The sequence below is a fragment of the Nerophis ophidion genome, linkage group LG15 (assembly GCF_033978795.1).
Source record: "Nerophis ophidion isolate RoL-2023_Sa linkage group LG15, RoL_Noph_v1.0, whole genome shotgun sequence".
In the NCBI taxonomy this organism is placed as follows: domain Eukaryota; kingdom Metazoa; phylum Chordata; class Actinopteri; order Syngnathiformes; family Syngnathidae; genus Nerophis; species Nerophis ophidion.
In genome coordinates this window covers 9535823-9545822 of record NC_084625.1, presented here as the reverse complement: position 1 = coordinate 9545822, position 10000 = coordinate 9535823, and the positions used below count along the sequence as shown (strand labels likewise).

Below are 10000 nucleotides of genomic sequence, written 5' to 3'. Positions count from 1 at the left end.
TGAATGCTACAGTTAGCAATTTAGTATTTTAACATTAGCATGCTAGATTTGTTTTTTTACTAATTTAACAGTTATACACATCAGTGTCATATATTTTGGAATTTAACTATGCTAAAACTGTAAGCCTGCTATTATATTGTTAGCATGTTAGCATAGTATTCTTAGCACCCTAGCTTTTTTCCCAGCACAGGTTCCATCTTGCAGTTTTGTTATAGCGTCGTCAAAAATTTAAATATTTAAAAGCGAGAGTGAAATGTATGCATCCATCCATCCATTTTCTACCGCTTATTCCCTTTTGGGCATGTTTTGAATACAAGTAACCTTAATAGATTTTTAAGACCTTTTTAAATGAGCATTTATGACGTTTTATAAGATTTTAGGAGGATTCTAAACATTTTAAGGCCTTAAATTCAAATTGTAGGACTTGGGACTTTATAAGACCCCAGATGGCAATTTGTGAAAGTCTCATTTTAACTGGACCGTTACACGGTGGGTGTCTTACCTTGCAGGTTCTGAAGGGGCAGCGTCATGATGCCCCCTGCAGCAGCAGCAGCCACCAGGCTCTGGAGGTTGGTGGCGGGCAGAGAGAGGACCAAACCCTGCTGCCCGCCCAAGTGTCCGCCCGCATTGAAAGGGATAAGGATGGGCTGGTTCATGCCCGCCGACGCCCCGGACATCACGCCGCCCACGGCGTTGGCCAGCTGCTGAGCCACCAGAAGGGACTGTTGGGGACACACAGTTTCTTATATGCATTATTTGGTAGCATTCATGCATGTGTGAGGGAATATTTTCCCTCCTTAGAAGTTACTAACTTTGGTTTGGTTCTGCTTGAAGAAGGTAAACACAATGAAAACTATCGTATTTCCTTGAATTGCCGCCGGGCAGAGTATGCGCCTGCCTTGAATTACCGCAGGGTCAAACTTGTGACGTCACGAATGACACTTTCCCTGTCATCATTTTCAAAATTGAGGAGGCTGATTTCAATACCGGTAATTCGAAATCGCTTAAAGGGAAGAAGATTGAGAGATATTCAGTAGGATTTAAGGTCCAAGCTATTGAATATGCTAAAAAGAACAGTAAGCAGTTATGTTTTATTAATATATCTGTGGAGCCGATGGTCCGACAGACAGGCAGGGCACGCTGCGGCGAGGAGACGGTGAGCGAGCGGAGAGGAGGAGCAGAAGAGCAACCTGGACTGAGGTTTTTTTTGAAAAATAAAGTCAAACTGCTCAAGCCATGTCCTTCCTTGGTGGTCCTGGGAACCCGCAAGAGAACGGCTTGAGACCGTCACAATACCGTAGCTGCGTCTGTCAAATATGAGTCATTAAATGACTCCCGCCTCCAGGTGGTAGAGGGCGCTAGTGATCCTTCTTGAGACTACTCGGCTGCAGAAGAAGTGAAATGAGTGACGTGATATGTGCTGGAGGAGGTAATAAAGGAAGATCTCCATCGAGACAGAGAGACTTTTAAAACTGAAGAAAGATAAGGAAGACTTCCATAAACAAGTTATCGATGCTTTTGATCAGAAAGAGCTGGCATGGACTATATCCATAAGTAAAGGTAAGACCATAATAACGTTTTTTTTATTTTTTTTTATTAAATGTGCTTTTCATGATGGTATCCTTACATCAAACTAACATTTTTACTGCATGCCTTTGGTAAGTGCCGGAGTGAGAAAAGGTTTTAAAATAATTAACGCAGGCTTACTTTTACCGCATTCCTTTGGTAAGCGCAGGAGTGAGAAGAGGTTTTAAATTAATTAACGCCCCCGTGGCAATTCAAGGAAATACGGTATATTTAAAATGTGAGGCGAGCCGTGAAACAATTAGTTGTGAGTTGTAAATTGGCCCCGAGGCCGCACATTGGACACCCCTGGGCCAGAACTCAAAAAGCCTTTTCTGTCGTTCAAGTAAATAATGTTTAGGAAGGCTTGCGCTTCAAGACGTACAAAGATACAAAGAAAGTGAATAAGACTAAAAGCGATGTGCCGCCATTGTTCAGTAGAGATGGAGTACAGGGTTTCAATGCCAAAAAGTAACTTTTACTAAGAATAAAATCATCATTTACACTGTTCAAACTCCAGCTGTTGCACTCGCTCGTACCGTCACAGACGTACTAATCAGTGTGTTTTCACCCAGTTGAATTGTGCACTTATCCATGTCACCGTCTGACAGTCGAGCTGTTGCTCCTCGCAAAGATCAAATCCAATCTCGGGGAATTTCTCTCTCCCCTCCGGCTGTGATTTATGCTCCATCCCATTGAACAAATCCCCGCCAACAGAAAAAAAAGTGGCTGAAACGCGGCGTGCTTAGCGAAAGAAAAAAAAAAAACTTGTGCTACTTTTACTCTTGTGATAGCTGATATGAAACATCACTAGCATCTTGCCTCATGCATCCATTCACTCCTATTAGTTAAAGTGGAGGCGTACCCATAGAGGGAAAGAGATGTTATCAGAAGGCAACGCTCGGGGAAATATTTGGCACCCTTCAAATGTATTTTCTGAGGAAAACCCACTCACTCCTTTAAGAGCTTTGAGTGAAAAGAAGCGAGATACTGTGAATATAAAAATCAGGGGGTGTTGGATTACATTCATTATGACAAATGAAATGTAATAACACAGCAGTAACACTGTCTGTGACAGGAGTAAGGATCGGCACCTGATGTCGGTTCCCTGATAGAAACGATGCCGACGTAAACTGTAGTAACCAATGGAGGTGTTACGGCTCAACCACCTGTCGCCGTACACAATCTGTGATCTAACACACCTGACGATGATACGGACTCCACTCCCTTCTTAAGGGTGTGTGATTTCTGCGTTCCAGTGCCAGAACGTAGCTACTTGTACCAGTGCAGTAAACCTCACACGTCTCCAGCTTCCTTGCCTATGTGCTTCCTCGCTTTGTGTTTTCCCTCCTTTGTGTTCATCGTGTCTTGTCTTGTGTCGTCATTCCCTGGTTTCGAGTTGTGTGTCTCATCTCCTTGGATCCCGTCTGAACTCCCTGCTGCCTTTCCGGATCTCGACCTTTCGCCTGCACCCGGACAATGACGCCTCGCTCCAGCCCCTGATCACTTGCCTGTCCCTTTGCCCTTTCCACACGCACCTCCAATACCTCCCGGTAACACTCAACATAAAATCGCCACACATAGTCTCACCAGACATATTGGGATTACCGTATTTCCTTGAATTGCCGCCGGGTATATAGTATGCGCCTGCCTAGAATTACTGCCGCGTCACACTCGTTTCGCAAAATAATTAGTGCATGCTTAGCATTACCGCTGGCTCAGGATTAACGCCGGGTCAAACTCGTTTCGCAAAATATTTTTATTAGCGCATGTCTAGAATTTCCGCCGGGTCAAACTCGTTTCGCCAAATAATTAGCATATGCCTAGAATTGCCACCGGGTCCAACTCGTCACGTCACGAGTGACACTTCACCTGTCATCATTTTCAAAATGGAGGAGGCTGATTTCAATAATTTGAAATCGCATAAATGGAGGAAGATTAAGAGCTATTCAGTAGAATTTAAGGTCCAAGCTAATGAATATGCTAAAAAGAACAGTAATCAGCTATGTTTTATTAATATACCGTAGCTGCGTGTGTCAAATATGAGTCATTAAATGACTCCCGCCTCCTGGTGGTAGAGGGCGCTAGTGATCCTTCTTGCGACAACTCGGCTGAAGAAGAAGTGACAACAAGCAGCAAGAGTGATCAGCGATCGTTTATTTTTTCCTCTCGCTTGCACTTTTAACATAGAAGATTAGATATCTAAAATAAAACAGTTTTCTAAACTGGACTTTCAATCAAAGCAAGAGGTAATAAAGGAAGATCTCCATTGAGACAGAGAGACTTTTAAAACTGAAGAAAGATAAGGAAGACTTCTATAAACAAGTTATCAATGCTTTTGATCAGAAGGGGCTGCGCATGGACTTCATTTATAAGTAAAGGTAAGACCATAATAACATGTCTTTTATTAAATGTGCTTTTCATGATGGTATCCTTACATCACACTCAAATTTATAAGCGTAGGCCTAAAGTTACCGCATGCCTTTGGTAAGTGCCGGAGTGAGAAGAGTTTTAAAAATAATTAGCGCATGCTTGCCTTTACCGCATGACTTTGGTAAACGCTGGAGTGAGAAGAGGTTTTAAATTAATTAGCGCCCCGGCGGCAATTCAAGGAAATACGGTAGTTACACACATCATCCCTTTGTATTAATGAATACGCTCCAAGCTAAGCGACGTCTCCTTCTCCACTGTACCGTTACAGGAGGTGCATTTTTGGGCATCTCACGATTTAAGTCTCTTTCTGTGTGGAGTTTGCATGTCCTCCCCGTGACTGCATGGGTTCCCTCCGGGTACTCCGGCTTCCTCCCACCTCCAAAGACATGCACCTGGGGATAGGTTGATTGGCAACACTATTGTCTGTCTATCTGTGTTGGCCCTGGGATGAGGTAGCTACTTGTTCAGGGTGCATACTTGACAACCCTCCCGGATTTTCCGGGAGACTCCCAAAATTCAGCGCCTCTCCCGAAAACTTCCCGCGACATATTTTCTCCCGAAATTCAGGCGCTGCTGGAGGCCACGCCCCCTCCAACTCCATGCGGACCTGAGTGACATGTCGACAGCCTGTTTTCACGTCCGCTTTCCCACAAAATTAACTGCGTGTCTGCCCAATGACGTTACAACTGTAGAATGATCAAGGGCAAGTTCTTGGTTTATTATGTGGGTTTAATGAAGCAGTTTCATTAACGTCCTCCCAGCGCGGTAACAACACATAACAACAGAAGTCACGCTTTCGTCTACCGTAAAGCAGTTCGTCTGCCGTAAAAAGCAATGTTGTGACACTCTTAAATGCATATGTGAAAATTACATTTACGGCTTTTAGAGAGTGCAGTGCACAATTGCACAAACAACAAGGAGACTAAGCAGAAGAACGAGGAAAATACAGCACTGGCGACGCCGACGACGAGTAAGATCAAGAAATACTCTTGTAAGTTCCAAACCGCAGCTGTGATTGGACCTGGATAGCCTTCGGGAAGAAGTAGTGGACTACCAAGTGCTTCGCAGCGAAGATCTTCCTCAGGTATTGGGCCATGCTAGTGAGAGATGGAAGATTCCAGACTCTAGTGAATTTGATGAAAGCAATTTTGTGCGTGCCACACAGCAATGCATCATCAGAGAGGGTGTTCAGCATGGTTAGAAAAGTAGTGACAGAGAATAGAATAAGGAAGGACAATTCAACCCTTAACTGAACAATGAGTAGATGAGTGTTGTGTGTGTATATGTGTGAATAAATGAACACTGAAATTCAAGTATTTCTCTTATTTATTTATATATATATATATATATATATATATATATGAAATACTTGACTTGGTGAATTCTAGCTGTAAATATACTCCTCCCCTCTTAACCATGTTCCCGCCCCAACCCCCACCTCCTGAAATCAGAGGTCTCAAGGTTGGCAAGTATATCGTCTTCCGCCGGATTGTAGCTGAGATATGCTCCAGCGCCCTCCCGCGACCCCAAAGGGAATAAGCGGTAGAAAATGGAAGGATGGATGGATGGTACCGCTGTACTTTCAGAAAGAAATAATGCGTGACCAGGTAAACCATACTAGGTGGTCACCTTGTGTTGTGTTGTCAGTGACAGCACCGCGAGGTAAGTCTTGCCGCACTGTGTTGACTCCTCCGCCGTGACCTTAGCTCGCCGGCTTTTAACTCCAATTGTCAGCTATCTGCCTGTGTTTGGTGGCCCCCGTGTCTGCAGCTCGCGCGCGACGCAGGGCGGCTGACTGCTACGTAGACGACCACCGCGCGCGCCAGCCTCGGTGCTCCTGGGCGACAGGCGTGTCACTGCGATAAGGCCGCGCGGCAAAACGACGCCCGCAACCCGCTCCGACACGCAGACGAGGTCATGCGGCTTCGGAGGCAGCGGGCTGCAGAAATATTGCCGGTCGGGGGAGAAATGAATACCTGTTTGTGTGTTAAGAGGATGGAAAGGCACAAAGGCAGCGCCTGGCAGCAGTTATCACACACGCATCACTTTGCTTTGATAACGCCGCCGCGACAACCGACATCGTCTCACACTTCTGAGAGCATTCCAGATGAGGCTTGCCATTAGCGTTTACAAAAAAAGAATTAATATTGCGAGGACGAAGCCTCAAAGGTGCGTAACAAGAGGCGACCTGTTTGTAACACGCTTTAATCCTTTAAAAGTAATCTGCAATCTAAACGTAATCAAAAAAAGGCTCTTTGAGCATTTCATCTCCAAACAAAATGAGATTGCCGAGCTTTGACAGCAGGAGACAGCAAGACGGGAATAACATTAAAAGCAACGCTCCCGTTCTGAATCACGCGTCGGCCTGATTTATTTATCATCACTGACACTTCTGGAGAAGCAGGAGGCAGTTAGGCACCAAAAGTCGTCTTTTAATTATCTCCTGGAAGAGCTTCATCAGAGAGAACGTCACGCATACATCAGCCGCACCAGACAGTAGGGCTGGACAAATCATCCAATTTGGATTTTGGCTTCTCACAATCCTGAATGGTTAATAATAACAAAATTAATGGGCACCGTAATGTGCTTGCAAATTCTGGCGCTGTGACGCTGAAATGGATGGAGAGTGAATGAGTGGATAAAAGAGCATGTTAGTGTTGTCCCAATACTAATCTTTTGGTGCCGGCACAAAAACGTATTTTGATACTTTTCCAAATAAAGGGGACCAAAAAAATTGCATTAATGGCTTTATTTTAACAAAAAATAAAGGCTTTATGTTAACAAAAAATAAGCCACTCGATAAGAATGTTTGTCCTTGAATAAAATAGTAAACATACAAGACAACTTGACTTTTATTAATAAGTAAGCAAACAAAGGCTCTTAATTTAGCTGCTGACGTATGCAGTAACATTTTGTGTCATTTATCATTCTTTTATTTTGTCAACATTATTAAGGACAAGTGGTAAAAAATGAATTATTAATCTACCCGTTCATTTACTGTTAATATTTGCTTACTTTCTCGTTTAACATGTTCTGTCTACGCTTCTTTTAAAATCAATTATTCTCCGGTTGTTTGGATACTTAACATTAGTTTTGGATGCTACCACACATTTACGTGTGGATCCGATACCAAGTAGTTACAGGATCATACATCGGTCATATTCAAAGTCCTCATGTGTAAATCAGCATAAACCGTTTGGTGGACAAAATTAGACAAAGAAAGAGTGGCATAGAACATACATGTCTTGCTGTCGCAGTGTTGGAGAAATTTATACATGGAAACCAACTACGGTGAGTTCAAGGACCACCAAAAATTAGTAGGACAAAACAGCACTGGCCAATTACTGTCATCAGAGCAGCATAAACACAAACATATTAAACAGTGGGCTTTGTAAAAATTAGGAAGTGAAGTGTGTGTAGTGAATTATATTTATATATGACTCAAAGTGCTTTTACACAGTGAACCCCAATATCTAAGTTACATTTGAACCAGTGTGGGTGGCACTGGGAGTTGGTGGGTAAAGTGTCTTGCCCAAAGACACAACGGCAGTGACTAGGATGGCGGATGTGGGGATCGAACCTGGAACCCTCAAGTTGCTGGCATGGCCACTCTACCAACCGAGCTATACCAGCAAGGTTTGTGTTATGTTTGTCTTCCCACAGAAACATTATTAAAACAACAAATACATATTTCTCCTCCATCTTTGTCCATTTTTGAAAAAGCTCCCGGGAGCCGCTAAGGCAGGCCTGGGCAATTATTTTGACTCGGGGGCCAAATTTAGAGAAAAAAAATGTGTCTGGAGGCCGGTATATCTACTTTTAGGAACATTAATACAAAACCTCACAAAAATGTCTGAATGCTAAAAACTTTATGACAGACCGCCTTTAAAAACGGAATGCAATTTTACACTGAATGAGACACCCAGGATGTAAATAAAGAATGTGGGATTTACAATATTAACTATGAATGATAAAACACTGAATATTGACAATATATGAACGTCACACCCCCTCTCCATCAACATATTTTACAATCAAGCGAAACACAAAATAAAATGCAACAAACACAGCGAAATATGAACACAAAGGGTAAAAAAAACCAAACACCTACAATCGGATATATATGATATACCACTGAGCTTTGGAACTTTGTTGTAAAAATTTCCTTCCGCGTCTGTCCCTGACACCCGCATTTCAGGCTGGCCACTCAGGAAACACTCTGTGGAAACACTCCCCACCCACATTGCTTGGTGCCTCGTCTGAGCTGCTGTGACTTAGATTACCAGAGTAACTAATTAAATTACCATAGTAACTAGTATATCATGCAAAAGCGCAGATTTCAACCATTAAAATACAAACCCTGCTTCTATATGAGTGGGGAAATTGTGTTAGATGTAAATATAAACGGAATACAATGATTTGCAAATCATTTTCAACCCATATTCAGTTGAATATGCTACAAAGACAACATATTTGATGTTCAAACTGATAAACTTTTTTTGCTGTTGCAAATAATCATTAACTTTAGAAATTGATGCAGCAACACGTGACAAAGAAGTTGGGAAAGGTGGCAATAAATACTGATAGAGTTGAGGAATGCTCATCAAACACTTATTTGGAACATCCCAGGGGTGTGCAGGCTAATTGGGAACAGGTGGGTGCCATGATTGGGTATAAAAACAGCTTTCAAAAAAATGCTCAGTCTGTCACAAGAAAGGATGGGGCGAGGTACACCCCTTTGTCCACAACTGCGTGAGCAAATAGTCAAACAGTTTAAGAACAACGTTTCTCAAAGTGCAATTGCAAGAAATTTAGGGATTTCAACATCTACGGTCCACAATATGATCAAAAGGTTCAGAGAATCTGGAGAAATCACTCCACGTAAGCGGCATGGCCGGAAACCAACATTGAATGACCGTGACCTTTGGTCCCTCAGACGCACTGCATCAAAAACCGACATCAATCTCTGAAGGATATCATCACATGGGCTCAGGAACACTTCAGAAAACCACTGTCATTAAATACAGTTTGTCGCTACAACTGTAAGGGGTTTGTAAGAGTGTCAGTTTGAAGTGAACGCACTTTACTCACGCACTTTACATCTGTAAGTGCAAGTTTAAGCTCTACTATGCAAAGCGAAAGCCATTTATCAACAACATCCAGAAACGCCACCGGCTTCTCTGGGCGCTTGATCATCTAAGATGGACTGATGCAAAGTGGAGAAGTGTTCAGTGGTCTGACGAGTCCACATTTCAAATTGTTTTTGGAAATATTCGACATCGTGTCATCCGGACCAAAGGGGAAGCGAGCCATCCAGACTGTTATCGACGCAAAGGTCAAAAGCCAGCATCTGTGATGGTATGGGGGTGCATTAGTGCCCAAGGAATGGGTAACTTACACATCTGTGGAGGCACCATTAAAGGCCTACTGAAAGCCACTACTAGCGACCACGCAGTCTGATAGTTTATATATCAATGATGAAATATTAACGTTGCAACACATGCCAATACGGCCTTTTTAGTTGACTAAATTGCAATTTTAAATTTCCCGGGAGTTCTTGTTGAAAACGTCGCGGAATGATGACGTGTACGCGTGACGTCATGGACTGTCATGAAATATTAGCGCTGCGCACACACACAGCTAAAAGTCGTCTGCTTTAACCGCGTAATTACACAGTATTTTGGACATCTGTGTAGCTGAATCTTTTGCAATTTGTTAATTTAATAATGGAGACTATAAAGAAGAATGCTGTTGGTGGAAAGCGGTGGATTGCAGCTATCTTTAGCACTGAGACCTAGCCGGTGTTTCTTTGTTTGTTGTGAAAGCAGAGCGGTCAAGCGAACAAGTTTTCTATACGTCAACCAGCATGTTTTTGGATGGGGAAATTGTGAGATATATATCTTTCCGAAGACATCAGTGGATTATTCGTCGTTCTGCAGCAGCTGTGAGCTTGGCTCCTCGGCTTCTCTCTGAGACACAGCGTGTTCACCGCAGCCATCCGACC

At 43.0% G+C, this 10000-nt stretch overlaps 1 protein-coding gene across 1 annotated transcript in view; it reads right to left on the bottom strand.

Moving 5' to 3' along the window:
* pou6f2 (POU class 6 homeobox 2) overlaps positions 1-10000 on the bottom strand; it is a 251573-nt gene that overhangs the window by 176931 nt on the left and 64642 nt on the right. The window contains exon 4 of the mRNA XM_061921483.1: positions 503-722. Within this exon, the coding sequence (XP_061777467.1) occupies positions 503-722 (220 nt within the window). The remainder of the gene's footprint in view (positions 1-502; positions 723-10000) is intronic.